Raw genomic sequence first — 16185 nt, 5'->3', positions numbered from 1 at the left:
GTTGTCTTACACAATAGTGAAAACATTTTTGCCAAAAGAGTATTAGATGTTTACATCTGATTTTTCTTGAGCTATTAACACTGTCCATAAAACCTCTGCACACAGGTAACATACACAACAGTTTATATGAATTTTACTACTGTATCCAATATGATAATAGACATGAATAAAACCTAAGCACTGAGAGTAAAACAAAAGAGTGAAAGTGGTTTTCACTTGATACTGAAATGCCTTGGTTGAAACCAGAAAAATTACTCTGCTTTTTCCTTGTCAGGCAGCATCAAAAAAAGCAATCAATCCATCTTGATCACAGCCATCCAGAATTTCCAGAAGGAGAGGAACTTTGGTTTTCACATTGGTGCCTTTAAATTTAAATTTATCTATGAAGAGATCTGTGATCATACCTGTAAAGGTAAAATTCCAGGAATTACTATTTATTTTCAGTAGGAGGTATCTCTACTTTTAACTCATGATTACATATTCTAGTTATTAGAACACTTTTTAAACTTCACATTTTATACAATGGTTTAATTGCAAACAAATCCAAGCCACTTTTATACATTCTTAAATTCCATCCTGGATTTGAACACCATCTTGAACCATAAAGACAAGAATCATCTAAATATAAGCAGCTGTCTATTTCAGCCATGTTTCTGGACATTAAGCCCCATTTAAATAAAGCTGAATTGTTCACAAACCATAAAGTCTCTCGAGATGTGCAGGCTGTCTCTTGTATTCCTCAAGCAGCTGATCTGCCTCTTCCAAAATGCTGCGGTATTTTGGGAGCAGGAAGTCCACACTGCCTTCATGAACTTGTAATTCCTCAAAGACAGTTTAAAATGGTAAGAGCTAACAGCAGGTAAGCATCATAAGAGCAGGTAAACGAGAAGAAATTAAGCTTAGATATGTCAGAAGTACTTCAAAGGGAAGACATTCCCCTTCCAAACTAGTTATTTTCAGAGCGCCCCATTTTTTAGTCTTCTAATGAAATGCCAGATGTCACTTCACAGACTGGATTCTCAAAATCCTGTCAATTACATCTTCCAACTCTAAGCCAGAACAGGATTACACCATACAGACTCAAGGAAAAAGTGTAGCACACTGAAGTCCAATGGTAAAAGTAAACTCTGAAAGCATCACTCAGTTTGTGGCAGCAAAATGTTTTGAAGCCTTTTTCTAAAAAGCCTCAGTCTATCAGCAGACCAGTTTGGGATGGTTGACAGTATAGATCTTTTTGTCCTCCAGAGAAAGGCACTTCTGTCCTAGACAAGAGGTCATTATGTTGGGCACTGTGAGTCTGCTGGGATAACAGCTTTCATCAAACATTAGGTTATTTTACTGTCAATAAGGTGTCATCCAAAAAAATTAGTGACCAAAAGATTTGTCAAAGACCTGCTGTCTGAAACAAGCAATAATGGTGTACAACACTATTGGTAGCCAGCTTCTCTAGTATCTAAAGAAGTATTTAATTCTCCCCAAAGGACAAGAGAGAACTAATTGAACGTTTTCACCTCCCCTCACATTAAATAAAAAATACCAATTTGATGATGGAGAGCTTTTGACAGGAAATTCCTGCTTGTTGGAAAAAAAATCCAAGAACTCAGACAAGCTGCCCAACTGGTACCTCCCAAAGGCTATTGAGGAGGGTATTAGGCCTAAAATTCAAAAGCAGATGATTCAGAAATTATGAGACACTGGGATGAAGTTCCAAAGCAAAGCAGTTGTATCTGGCCTGGATGACCTAAAAAACTATAAATATAAGTGGAAAGAGGGACAGGAGGAGCTGGAAAATAAGAGCAGGCCAGGAGAGAACATTAGATGATAAAGCTGCCTGCCCTTCCACCATCCAACTGAAGCATCTTCAGTAATCCTACATGTTGTTCACTAGTTACACAGCAAAAAAGGAGACTTTTCCTGGAAGAAATGTGTCTCCTAGACACTTAAAATACATGCTTTAATTTAATTTAATTTAAGGGAACAGAAAGGGAACATGACACAACCCTGACCTGAGCCATGCTTTGGTATCTGACAACATAACCCCTCCATAAAAATCAAACCCCAGGAGTTCAGATACTTACTCTCAAAGCATCTATTAAGTGAACCTTCTTGGCCAGCAGCTGCTGATACTCTAATTTAGGGTGGATAAGCTTTAATGTGTGCCTCACAGATTCTTCATTTACATCTAGCAGGGAGTAAAAAAGAACCCCAACAAGCAAATGAGTACTACATATTCCATTTATTGGAATAACAAATGAACTGAAGGACAGCAAAATAGAGCAGAATTTTTACCATACGATATGTTGAGATTAATCTTCCTTTTAGTAGCCTCTTTGGAAAGCACATCTTTGAGGATGGATATTGTAGAGATGTTGTCAGATTTAAAATATCCCTCACCTTTTCTATAAAAGAAGAAAAATTTTAAGTAAGTAACCTTGAACACACTTGCATGCATTAGGTTTAGTAATTTTATTTTACCTGTAAGTACTTTCAAGCTGTGTTCCTAGGAAAGTGTTCTGAAAATAAAAGGTGATGCATTCTCCAGCAGGAGTCTTTTCAGGCACCTCAGGCAAGCAAAACACAACCCAGGAGTGAATTTCAGCAAAACTGAACTGGCCTTTGAGCATCAGTGTATTCATGGGCCTGTGACATCGGCAAATTAAAAGAGAAAAAGAACAGTTAATACTTAAGAAGGAGGGACACTGTCCATGTAAAAAAAGTTTAGTTCCACGTGGTGGTTTCCTTTTAATCAGCACCCTGTGAAAAATCAGGTATCTCCCCAAGTACAGATACATATTGCAGATTACAGCTATTTTTCTGTACTTCAAAATGCAAAGCTACATGCACATTCAAGTTGTACCTCCCACTAGGCATGTCAGATCTAGGGAAAAAAAACTCAATCAAAAAAACCTAACAAGTTGGAAGTTTTTGATGTCCCACTGCAAGTTGTTAAACCTGAAATTTAGGATAAAGGTAAATAACTGACAGGAGCAAATATGACTCAGACAGAGCCTCAAGAGCCTCCCGTGCTGTAAACCTGAGATGTAGCATTTTTATCAAGAACAAGGCAGAGTGGAGCTCATTTGCACACTGAAGCCTTGGATATCCTCCCTTCAGTCTTTCAGTTTTGGTTTGAACAAGCAGATCCTTGGAGGCAAGATAAGGTGTTGGCTGAAGGTGGGAAAAATCCATCAGAAATTGTGTAAAATACTAAACTCCTAGAACAGAGAGATAAAACAAGTCTTGGCTCAGTTTGGGGGCCAAGTTAGCTGTGAGAAAAAATTTAGGGGAAAAGGGTGGAGCAGAGAATGAGGCTGAAACTGAAAAGACACAATTAACCTACAGAGGAAGGTTTCCTTTCTACCACACCCTCAGCTCTACTAACACATGGGGTTGAACTATAACCCAGGGCAGTAAAATGAAAAATAGCCCCAAAACAAGAATGACAAGGAACTCATTTAATCCATAACTTCTATTAAGAAATCCATTAAATGGAACTACAGGCTCAAAAGTGTAGGTCAGGGGTTAGAAATTCCATACTTACGTTTACAGAGCAATTGTTTCGGCTGGCTTGCATCATTTTTCCAACTGAAAAAAAGGCATTTATTTTTCTTTGCACATACCTGTCCTGGTCGATAGAATGAGTTCTTTGGTGAAGTGAAAGTGGCTTAATTTGATATTGATGAACTTGACAGGTTTTTGGTTGAATTCTGGGAGTTACGTACGCCTGAAGTGTCCCGTACTGTCCTTCAATCGAGCGAACCTGCAGAGAGGAAAGAAGGACACACAGAGGAGAAGAAAAGGGAAACAATTATTTTAGCACCATTCAGAAATTTAGCGAGTATCTGAAGTATGTTAAAGAAAGCCTTTAGTAATTCAAGAATATTTATAGCACTACATTTACTTGATAGTGCCACTATAAATAAAGCAGATAAGTTTTAAAACTAAATGGAGCATAGTCCAGTGAAGTGCTGCTGTAGAAGATGAATTAAATATTAATAAAATAACACCCTCTAACTAATTTTATGATCAGCTAAAAGAAAAAGCCTCAAAATTGAGAGTTTTACGTAAACACGTACCAGATTAGGAGGCTGCAGTAAAAAAGAGAAAACCTCATGCCTGTGTGCATGCTGAGCATCTTCCTAATCAGGATTTCCTTCATTATTTCTTGTGGTGGTTACCATAAAATGTGTGAATTTGGTGGATCCTTAAAAATAAACTCCAAAACACCCACATGCCTTTAAGTATAATAAGTGTGGGATGACAGGATTTGCTTCCTCTCAAAATAAAAACTGAGTCTCTATTCCCTTGTTAGCTCCCAATGTAACTTCCTTCAAAAACTTCAGAGGACAAACACTAGCAGAGCTTTCTTTCCCACACCTCCCTCAGCTTTAAGTGCCTTCAGAATCCTGTATTTTCCCAATCTGTGGTGTCCTCCACTGCTTTCATCTTAGGGACACTCAAAAAGACCCCAGGCTGTCTTCTGACATAATTTTAGAAGCCCCTAGAAATCCTAAAGACAAATAAAAATGAACACAAGCCCCAGATTAGAAGATCTCAGGAAAAAAAAAAAAATCCAGCAGTAGAAACTGGAGTGATCCATGTAGAGAACTCTCCATTCCAAAGCAGGACTAACTATTCATTTAATGGAAGATATTTCTGAGCATTTTACCTTAAGTTCAAGTCTTGTAGTATTTGCTTGGCATCTGTAAGTTGCAAGAAGAAAGTTGCTATTTGGCTGAAAAAAAGAAAACAAAAAAACAACTAAACAGGAAAATAATACAAAATAGGCCTGTGGATTCACAAAATTTCTACTGGTCTGTTTTGTACTGTAGATATGTTACAGTGAAGTTTTTGCTAGGCATGTACAGCTATTTACAGGAATTAAATACAAAAAAGCAATCCTTGGTTCTCCTGAATGTTCCAATTAGTTTTAATTATGACAGAATTTAAAAAAAAATAAAATCTCTCTATAAGGAGAATACAATCAAAGCCTCTTATACTCTTTAATATCTCTGTGAAGATTACATAGATACCTACTTTTCATCTGAAAAATGCACGGCAGCCTGCCCCACTCATCTGCAAAATTAGTTCAACATTCAAAAACTAAAGCAGGATCAATAAGAAAATAGAGCCCTAGAAGTGCTAAGTTAATCATCACAAATAGCACAAAACCTAAAATAAAAAGCTGATTTCTGGGAGCTCCAGGGCAGAACAACGATGTGCAAATTAAATTCTTAAAACTAAAATAAAGGACTGTTGAAAGGGAAAAGATTGTACAGAAGATTTTCATAAATCCTAAGGTAGTTACTGGATCTGCTCCCCAGCCTTCAGTGTCAACAGTAATTCTGCAACTATTTAAGTCTGTAGTAATTATAGATAAAAAAGGCATGCACACATTTGACTCCCCACACAGCAGAACTGTCATAATCTAAAGGTATCTTTTAGAAATTAACTAAGCAAGAAATGTAACACTCTTCACCTAAACTACATGGAAGTAAATGCACATGAGTCTGTGAAATCCAGAGAAGAAGCAATACTGAATGTCTCTCCCAGTTCTCCTCAGGAATGAAAATAAAGGAAGAGAACAGCTATTTTTGCACATATTTAGGTTTGCCTCATGTCAGGACCTGCCTTGAACTCCTAATTCTGCAGTATCTCTAATGAAGCTGTGCCCTCCACAATTACCAGATGGGTAGTTTAACTGAATGTATTTTAAATCATAAATCCAAGTTCTATTTTTGACTACACAATATTAAGAGTTTCCATCACGCCATCTCTACAGACATCACCTCCTGTGCTTCACTCACCTCAGAATCACAGCTGCTAAAACTAACAACAGCAGAATTTTTATCCACATCCAGCAAGTCCAGGGGGACGTCACTCTGCAGAACATAGGGGGAAGGAAAAATAAAGAGCTTATGCTTCTGAGTAGCTCTAAGTGCATTCATCCTCTAACTCTCATCAGTCTTTGTAATAAGGGAGAGGCAAGGAGATTGCTTCATCTCAGAGGCAAAAGCCTAACAGACATGCAGCTTACTACTTAATCCTGGAGTAACATGATGGTCTTTTCCTTATTCCCTTACAGAGTCCTGAACTCCTGGGGGGCTGGCTTACCACAACCTCAGTGTAAAATCTGTAACTGTCTTTCAGACATGAAAGGTAGATTAAACCATTTAATTATTTCTCATTTAGCTATGGAAACATCTGATATCATACAGTGGAAAATCAGCTGTAGTTTAGCATTGCTCTGTAACATCCTTAATAAAAACAGGATTTTTTTTAAGAAGTGAAAAATAAAATCCTACAATACTTCCCATTTGTTATAGAAAACTCGCCTCAACAATTCCTCCTTGTCACATTCTTCTCCTCATGTATTTCCCAAAAGAAGGTAGTTCAGTACTGCTACTCTTTCTGCCTACCAAAGATGGCATTCATTTCAGCTGATACAGTAGGAGGAATAATTAATTAAGGCTGCTGTGATGGGCAGGAGTATTTCTCCCCAGCTGCACACAAATCAGAGGCTGTTCCACACTGAAAGTGAACCATAACATTCTGAAATTAATTTTCCACTACAGAGGGCACTTAACTGGCGAGTGAGGATGTGCACCTCCTTTAACTGGTGTTTAAATAAGGACATACAAAAGCAAGCACAAAGTTACACAGAAATCCCCTGTTACAGCAGGCACCTTGGTCTATTTTGGTAATGTAACGTTGCTCTGCTCAATACAAATTTGTTGTATTTGTTCCCTACCAAGCATGTCCTTAAGATGCTTGGTTTTTTGAACTAGAACGTCTCTGAGTGTTTTATTTATGCATCAAGAAAGCCAACAAGAACAAAGCCCCACTGACCTGCACCAGGACGTTATCTATGGCTGTCTGCACCTCCAAGATGAGGCTGTAGCTGGCATCATCCTTGTTCAGTGTGAACTTGTCATTCACACTGAAAGCAGGTACTGAGGAAACTGCAGTGCTGGACTGAGAGGACTGCTGGTATTTCTCCCGTTCGTGAAGTACTTTTATCTGCAATTGTTCCAATTCATTCCTAGAAAAGCCAAACCACTCACAGTGTCTTTTAAAAGGGCAACTATAGAGCTACCCTGGAAATTAATTAGTTTAAATTTGCAAAGCAATCATGTTTATCTCCTGTGCTTAATTTTCCAGCCAGAAGTGATTGATGATTCCCCTTTGATGTACTTAGCAAAGATGAAATAGAAACTCTATCACATGGACACATGGATTTTACATGTTCCTTGACAGAAGAGGTTTTTGAGACACAGCAAAGGACAATCTTTTTCCTTCAAGAGTACAATGCATTTTGAATAATATGGTAGTGACTCCTATCTGGCCATCATTTAGAAGCTATAGAGCAGCAAGGAAGAAAGGAATCTTATCTTGCTGATACTGAGGCAGAAACCATCAAGACATCATCATGTGAAGACAAGTTAGAAAAAGACCATGAAATAAGCCTGCTATTCATTTCTACTTTGAAAAGGTTTGATTCCACTTATAGATATATTAATGATAAAGAAAATCCAGTGAGATAGGAAGGAGAGATGACATTTCAGCTTTTAACATTTTCATTCTTCCATTTAAATTTCTTTCTAGTGAAATTACCTTAAGGATGAAATCTTGCTCTGCATTTCTTGACTTAATTTTAGTTCTTCACCTGATCCACCTTCTCTATGGACAGGTTCTGTAGTCAGTCCTGTCAGCCAGCCTAAACCAATATATGAAGTTTATATTCCTTGTAAACTAAAAAGAAAATTCTACACTCAGCTATTGTATGTGTGGAGTGATGTTTGTTCCACACTCTGGGTAGAGAAAATTTAGCCCAATTTAATCCTTTTTTGTTGGATTAATCCTAGACACTGAGCATAATTTTTTATAGTTTCATTCTTAAACTTACTACTTTTTTTTCCCCATTACGTACTTTGAGCAATTCCTCTTTGACAGTTTTTAACTGAGCTGGATTTTTCTCACCTCTCTTTTTCTGACAAAACCTTGAATTACTGGCAGTATTGAAAACAAAATAAAACCTGTGCAATGTGTTCATAGCAAACTGGATGCTGCTCAGTGGGTTTAGAGGATGGACGCTGCTGCTTGAAAAAACTTAAGACTTTTGCTTACTAAATTACATTTATTTATAACAGCCAATACAAATTGATTATATTCTGATACCTCAGGCATGATATGCAGACATGAATGGGTGTTTATAGCTCTGGTTCCCTGCCAAAATCAGTCTAGTGCACCTTTGAAAGCCCACAGGGAAACACAGGCTTTCACTTTTTCCCTTTCTTCTATGATCCATGGATCTTTACAACATTCCCACTAAAACAAGGCACAAAGGACTTAGGCTGCAACAATACTGTGGCCAATCATACCAAAAACAATTCATATGAGGTCAGGTGTGAGAGTGTTTTGATCACCCAGAAATGTTTAAGAGGTACTTGGAACACCATTATTTCTCACTAACTGACTGAGGATTGATTGCATCTTGCCAAATGGCCTGATTTTCATCACAGGAAGTTTCAATAGGTTAAATTTTAGCACTGAAGGTAACTAAAGAGAGAGAACTGGCAATATTTTAGCTCCCAGCAGCTGACATATGCAGCATGTTTATCATGGTCTCTGTCACAGACAGGCCAACAGCTCAAGACTTCCAAGGAGCTGCTGAGATGCCTCACATGGGGGAGCTTTATTTCCTACTAAAATCAAAATCAACTCCATTTAAAGCATTGTGAAGCTGAAAAGGAATGAAATTACATAACAGACAGAAAAATAAAAGAACATGCTTGTGTATCAACATTTTTCATATCTATTAAAAAGTCATAACTAATTCCTTCAGACATACTCATTAATTCATCACAACAAGGCAGCAGTTTACACCAAAATACAGCCAGTCACTGTGTTACACATGATGAACATCTTAAAATATAAAATCCCCACAGTTTAAGTGTAGGAATTTTTTTTTTTTTGAAGTGTAAATAGTAAATCAGAAAATATCTTTTCAACACAAAATTTTAAGAGATGAGAGTTGCACTACAACTTTTTACATTTTATCACCTCACCACACATGGCATTTATTGTGTCAATGATCTGAAGCTTACCTGAGTATGTTGCTGCTAAAATTTCATCATAGCCATCTTTTCCCACGCAACCACCCTGGATTGATGCAATGCTCTCTGACAAAGCCTTCAAATAAACACATTCAAGCAGAAGGGAAAAAAATCACTGCACTCATTTTACAAGTTTTTAGAAGATTCTACTCCACATAGCAAACACATTGAAAAGTTGAAAGCAAAACACTGATAGACAGTGTCTTTCCAGCAGAAATTAGCAATCTGACCCAAGTGAAATGATCCCTCTGGATCCAATTACTCTTTTAAATAACTGATAACCAAAATGATTATGCTCAGTGAAGCCCTGGCAGCTTCCATTTATTAACCTGTAAATCACAGACTATACACAACACTTTCAGTTTTTTCATTCAGAGAGCAGCTCTGTTTTAGGTTTCACCCAGCAGTCAGCTAAGCCAAAAGTTTTAACACACTGTCTACATTATATTGATTTTTGTTCAAATCACAACTACTTCACTTTCTGGTTCTTACATGTTACCACACTGGTTTCAAGTTCATATTGTCAATGTTACAAACCTCTTAAATTAAAAACAAACCCCACATTTTAGCAGTAATGATCATGTAAGTTTTGAAATACAGATTTTTATTTTTAATTAATCTTTTCCCAGCAGAGTATGAAGAATGAGGACTTACATAATCATGTCGAAGGACAGGATCATCAGCACTCTCAAAGTTATAAATCTCTATCATTCCATCATCTCGTCCAACAAGTAATTCCTTAACTCCATCTCCCAGGATGTCAAAACTATCAATACACAGAATACCTGATGAAGAACAAAACAAAGCCATTTGCTTCATCTTTATTAGTTTATGGTACAAAAATACACAGGCTATACTCAGTTACACACAAAGAGACTCCTGGCCAGCTTTTAAGATGATGAGATTTCTGAATGAGTCCTTGAGGAACACATGCTTCAGGTTCAAGGTTAATTTTTATGGCTCCGTATTTCATAGAAAGACTAAGGACGTACTAGGAAGCATTTTAAGAAAATAATGTGGTGGTAACTCTTACAGTTAAATAAAAATGTATTTATACATTCCACTCCTGATCCTCTCCTTTACAAAGCAGTATGGGCTAACAGATGTTCCAGAAGCAGCACACCAAGGCTAAAACTGGGAAAGTTTTGATCAGTTATTCTGGAGACATATTCCACCTTCAGGCAAAACCCTTTATTGTGACTCTTTAGAGACCTTAAAACCACTGAACATCTAATAAATTTGGCAGGTACATTTACCAAATATACATACACTTAGAAATAGAAAAACGATAAACATCTCCATCAATCATATTTGAATCAGCACTGTTTTACAAACAACACTTTAGAAACAGTGGAAGAATAAAAGCTTGCTAAAATACTGCAAATAATATGGATACAAAATCCAAAGCAAGACAAGCTGCTTAAAATTATTTGTCAGAAAATGAGAAGAATGAACGAGACCTTAGTCACATTAATACCACACACTGACATAATCACAATATGCCTCCAAAGTTATCTATGAATAAGATTACCTGATTACCCTACTCTTAACAAAGCCTCAGGTATGCTGGAAAGCTAAAGAGTGAGAAATTGAGACACATACCTCCTCTCTTCTTTTCATTTCCAATTTCCCACCTTGGTATTGCCTTGGTACCAGTAATCTGGGTAAGACCCAACTTCCCATCAGAAGTCCCATACACAATTTCTTCCCCAGAATCACCTAAGCACAGAAACTGAATTTAGAATTGATAAAATCAAGCCTACCAGCTTCAAAATGTTGTGTAGTTACATTCTGCAGCCCATGGGAAATGGCAAAACTGAAGCAATGAGGTGCAACAGAACTGTCAGGCTTCAAAACCAAAAACAAATCCACAAAAACTGCACCCATGCTGATCATTTCCTTGTGGCTATCACTATGCTGTGTTTGGCTGCACCCCTGCACTGGAGTTCTGCCTAAAATCCAGTCAGAACCTATTACTATCTATTACTATATATTTCAGCAAAGTTAGGCTGAGGTATAAAGGCTATTCAATGGACTTTACAGAAGAAAAACAGAGAAATCCTTTCAGAACACACACCCAGCAGTGAACGTTGTGCCAAAACTTCAGCAAGTAAGAACTACTTTTCCAAACCAGCTCTGGATGTTTGTCACACAATTGAACTGAAACTAAATTAAGCACCAGATTAACACCCTAAAGAGATTTCTATGAGGTTAGAGCAGATTAGCAAGAAGGATGATCAAACTATTTTAAGTTTGAACCTTCCAGTCTTAGCTGATGTTAGCTCTACTCAATATTCTCATCCATCCATGCATTCCAGCTATTGAAATCCATGTGTAAGAGAAACACAAACCCAAAACCTGGACATGGCCCCCAAAAATCCAGTTTGTTTTCACACAGTGAGACCCCCTCAGATCTCACTAGTGTTATAAGAGGCCTTCAAGTAAATGCAAATATAATTCAGAACTTTCTAAAACAGTCATATCTCTGTCTATTTATATGTAAAAAAAAAAAAACCTCAGTCACTTTTCTGCCGCATTTTTAACATAATCTTAAAAATCAAGACAAAATATTAACAAAGACAAGCTACAAAATCTTAAATATATAGTAGAATAGTATTAATTATGTGCATATTCAAAATCTTGTTACCTCCATTGCCATTGCTCAGAGCAAGAACAGTAGGTGGTCCAGGAAGTTCTACTTCATACAGCAAATCAGATCCCTGAAGACAAAGAGAACATTCTTAAATTAATTTGTTAAAAAAAAACCAAAAAACCCACAACCAAAACAACAAAAAATAACAACCCCAAAATGCCAGCCACATACCAAACCAAAGTCCCACAATGACAAAATTATTATGGATGATACTAAAAGGTAAGATTTACTTATGCAAACTCCTATGGAAGAACCATTTCTAAGCCAAAAAATAGGGTGAAGTCTGTAAAAATCAAACATAGGACTCTTGACACATGTTGTTATCATTAAAAATGATCCCGGAACTCATCTGGCAAATCAGTATGCTAAACCACTTAGCATCACTCAAGACTTGTCACAACAATGATCCACGAGAGCAAGAATTCCCAAAGTGATAAAGACTTCAGGAAATTAAATGCCTATGTGTGTACTTTTATTTAGAAGGGACCAGTTTATTATTAACTTCCACCTGTGATATGCAAAGCCTGTTTACAGGGGTTTCATTAATCCTCATTTTTTACAAGTTTACGACAATGGTTTTCCTACAATAAAACAACAACAAGGAAATGCACCAGCAGCAACGCTGCCAAGGAAGGCACAATACACTGATCCTCGTGATGTTTAAGCCATGCTGATAGGTATTCCCTTAATAATTAGTCCAATTCCATAGCATCCACACATAAAACATAAAGAAGGAAGCACTGTAACCTGTAACACCCTGAGGATTCTGTCCTGACACGCAAGCACTGGTGTGATGCAGTTCACTTTGTCTACAGGAAGGCAGAGAACATCATTGATTTTATCTCCTGATAGGAAGTAGTGCTGGTCCTTGCAGTCACAGTAATGGTTGTAGATGTAGCTTGCACAGAGAAAGAGATCTGCTCCTGAAATGTACCTGAGGAAAAGAAAACACTTCCTGTAGCACCTTGCTGCAGCAAGTCTTTTATGCTTTTATGCCTCCCTATGCTTGCAGCTCCAAGGTATTATATAAGGGGCCCTGCAAGCTGCTCTAGCTTGTAGAGTTCTTTATAAATATTAAACCCACATGGTTTCTATACCTCTCACATTTCTACTTCGTCTTCAGGTAAATCCCTAAGAATATCTTTATAGGAATTTCATTACTACAATTTTTTATGCTGATTTGTGTATGGTAGCACCTTACAACACAATCCAAAAAAAGATTTTGCTCCAAGAGCTACGTGGACAGAACACACCGTGGCAACAACCCCAGCTCTGCTCACAAAGATTTTGCACTGCTGTGAGTGCCTCCAGACCACACCCAATTCTTCCTACACTTCCAAAACTTCTCCACGATATCCCAAAGTCCTCCTACAGGTTGCAGGACTGGCACGTAGTGTCACCTACACAATATTCTTAAAATCACTGCATAAAATCATAGAGTAACAATCTGCTACAGCTCTCAAAAAAGTGCAAAATACCATACATACATAGCTTTGATGCTTTCAGCAAGGTTAGTTTCAAAGGAAAGAAACTGCTTCCCTCTTTTTGTGAATCCTCTGACTTCAGATCCTGTAGCCACAAAAATTTTCTCTTGTGGTGTATTAAGAGCTCCTCCCAGCTCCAGTCTGGAGATCTTTTGTCCTGGCAGTGTCTTGAACACTGGCTGTCAACAGAACAGCAATTTTCATCATAACAGTATCATATTTATGGCAATTTTTTAACATAATGGATACGAAATTCCTTTAAAATTTCTGGTAAAACTAAGATGCACTGGGTTGTACACAGACAATAATCTGTATATTTATCTTCAGAATCACAGAGCAACCAAGCATTTTATCATTAAATAAATACAAAAAGCTTTAAAACATTATCAATTAAGACTTCATTACTTCAGTGTTATTTCTTAATTCACGAGAAAAATTCAGCACTGCTGTCAGCAGTTTTGTTTGTGGTTTGTTTTTTACTTAAAGAACAACACACACACACACTCCCTCCCTCTCACATGTTACATTCTTATTCCAGAAGTCTACATGGATTTATTTGTATTGCTATAGAATACTTATGAGCTAACCATGAACTTTCTGGAGAAGAAAACCCATGAAAGAAAATAATTTTTTATTGAGCTGGGCATAAAAAGCAATCAGTTTGTCCAAAGCCCTAAGGTGATTTAATGAACCTCTGCAGGTTTTTGTCCCATTACCATAACTGTGTGTGTGCCCAGGCTTAAGCCCAACTTAAATGAAGTGCAAAATGTATGGAAATTACTTCTTTTGGTGAGGATCCACATTGGTTTTTCACCCTCTAACTGTGGAGGATCCTGCGCCTGACCGGGCATGAGATCAGCATGCCCTCACCACAGTTAGGCATCAGTCCACAGCTCTACCTAGACACCTTCCACAGACATCTTATTTGCCATGTCAATAAAAAATGGACTTTCAAAGTTCACTGGGAAGAATGCTTCAAAAATAAAATTTTAAATGGCAGATTTCCACTTACCACAGCTTCCCCCTTTTTTATGCCAAAACACGTAACGACCCCATCCTGATCTCCAACAACCACCTTCAAAAGTATAATGCATTGTTATTTTTTATTAAAAACACACATCAGTGTTTTTAAATAATGCTCTCCCTGTATTCACAGAATCACAGAATGGTTTGGGTTGGAAGGGACCTTAAAGATCACTCAGTTCCAACCCCTTGCCATGGGCAGGGACACCCTCCACTATCTCAGGTTGCTTAAGTTCCATTCAACCTGACCCTGAACTCTTCCAGGGATGAAGCAGTCACAGCTTCTCTGGGCAACCTGTGCCAGTGCATCACCACCCTCACAGGAAAGAATTTTTTCCTAATATTTAATCTCAACCTACTCTCTTGTCAGTTTGAAGCCATTCCCCCTTTGTCCTGTCACTATGTGCTACTGTAGTCTCTCTATTATAAAATTAATGGTATTTTAATGTATTTAAGGACTCAGAATTCTAGAGTACTTAATTACATATAGGAGGATGACTTAAAGATCTATATAAAATGAGATAGGACACTGAACAGCAGTGCATTTACAATCCTTTTCTTGCTTCTACTTGTAAGTGGTCCATTTGGGAAAAGTTATGTTTTCACACTAACACTTTATTAGTGAAGGAAGAAAAAGCCACTATTTTTATTGAGTTTCCCTAAAAAGGTTTCCTTAATTTAAACTTATATTAAGAAAAACTTAGAAAGAAATATTTCATAGAAACATCAAGGTTGTAAAAGACCTTTAAGGTCATCAGGTCCAAACATCAAGTTGTCAGCATTACTGTAACCCCTAAGCCATGACACCCAGGGCCACATCCAGCTCCAGGGACGGCGACTCCACCAGCTCCCTGGGCAGCCTATTCCAATGCCTGAGCATCCTAACGGAAAAAAAAATTACTTTTAATATCTAATCTGAATCTCCCTTGTCTCAGTTTCAGGCCACTTCCCCTAGTCTTCAGTGTCAATAAAACCAAAATAGAGAAATACGGAAGAATTCCCTTGTGGTTTCAGCAATGCCGTAAACTACAAAAATTCCTTCCCGGTTCTGAAGTTTTACAATCTTAAATTCAGATTTCTTTTCTATTTTTTTTTTTTTCCAAATAAAGGTTTTCCAAACCCTCCAAATGGGGTTGCACAGTCTTTGCCTATGACGTCCTATATCTAAGGAAACTCTGGAGTTGATTAACGACAGGATGAGGCATAGGAGAGCAGCGAAGCACCAGGCGGTCGGTACCTTCTGCGTGGCCTTCTTCCCGGATGCGGGCAGCAGCCTCATCGTCTTCTGCGCCGTGACTCCCACCTGTGGATGGAAAAGATGCTCCTGAGCGGGGCCCGGAGCGCCGGGACGCGCTTGGGTCCGCTCGCAGGCCCCGGGCGGGCCGTGCCGCCTTGTCGCGCTGCCGGGGCGCTGTCGGGGCGCTGCCGGGGCGCTGCCGTGCCCACCTGCAGGTAATCCACGCGTGCCAGGTTCGGCTCCATCGCTCCCACGGGACGCGCGTCCCTCCCGCGGGCACGGCGCGCCCGCCGCCCGTCACCGCGGCAACCTCCGCACCGAGCCCGCCTCCCATTGGCTGGGCGGGCGGCCGGGGGGCGGGGCCTCGACCAGAAGCGCGCTGTTATTGGCTAGAATGGCCCCGGGGGCGGGGCGAAGGGAGGGCAGAGCCGGGAGCGCCGCGGGGTGGCTCCTCCGGGAATCCCGGTCTCGGTACGGAGATTCCCGAGCCGTACGGGAGGAGTGGTTTGTTTAACGACGGAGCCAAAAATACCAGCCCTGCACAGAGTCTGGAGTTAAAAAAAAACCCTTACTCTTCGCCGAGTAAACACACTGCATTAAGAAAGGGTCGGTGCGGGTACGTGGATACACAGATGTTAAACGGCGCTGCTGCCATTACATTCCCACTTACCT

The 16185-nt window shown here is 38.8% G+C and overlaps 1 protein-coding gene across 1 annotated transcript; it reads right to left on the bottom strand.

The window, feature by feature from the left end:
- Positions 1-270: 270 nt before the first annotated feature.
- On the bottom strand, positions 271-15758 carry BBS7 (Bardet-Biedl syndrome 7). Its single transcript, XM_062493148.1, has 19 exons — positions 15723-15758; positions 15514-15579; positions 14266-14328; positions 13257-13432; positions 12517-12703; positions 11764-11836; positions 10719-10835; positions 9771-9901; positions 9108-9192; positions 7615-7717; positions 6850-7042; positions 5808-5882; positions 4670-4735; positions 3621-3760; positions 2476-2640; positions 2290-2399; positions 2079-2182; positions 699-822; positions 271-404 (listed from the first exon to the last, which is right to left on the bottom strand). Exons 1-19 carry the CDS (start codon positions 15756-15758, stop codon positions 271-273), a joined length of 2148 nt encoding a protein of 715 aa, XP_062349132.1.
- Positions 15759-16185: the final 427 nt, after the last annotated feature.

Source organism: Cinclus cinclus, chromosome 5 (genome assembly GCF_963662255.1).
Source record: "Cinclus cinclus chromosome 5, bCinCin1.1, whole genome shotgun sequence".
In the NCBI taxonomy this organism is placed as follows: domain Eukaryota; kingdom Metazoa; phylum Chordata; class Aves; order Passeriformes; family Cinclidae; genus Cinclus; species Cinclus cinclus.
This window is presented reverse-complemented; position numbering and strand designations above follow the sequence as displayed.

What these genes read in the sequence shown, in the direction of transcription:
- BBS7 (XM_062493148.1), bottom strand. Translation starts at nt 15,758, where the DNA reads ATGGAGCCGAACCTGGCACGCGTGGATTACCTGCAG. An exon ending in GCTGAAAGCATCAAAGCTAT is followed by an intron (nt 12,704 to 13,256) that starts GTATGTATGGTA and finishes TCTTTTCCTCAG; the next exon opens with GTACATTTCAGGAGCAGATC. An exon ending in ACTTAATAGATGCTTTGAGA is followed by an intron (nt 823 to 2,078) that starts GTAAGTATCTGA and finishes ACTGTCTTTGAG; the next exon opens with GAATTACAAGTTCATGAAGG.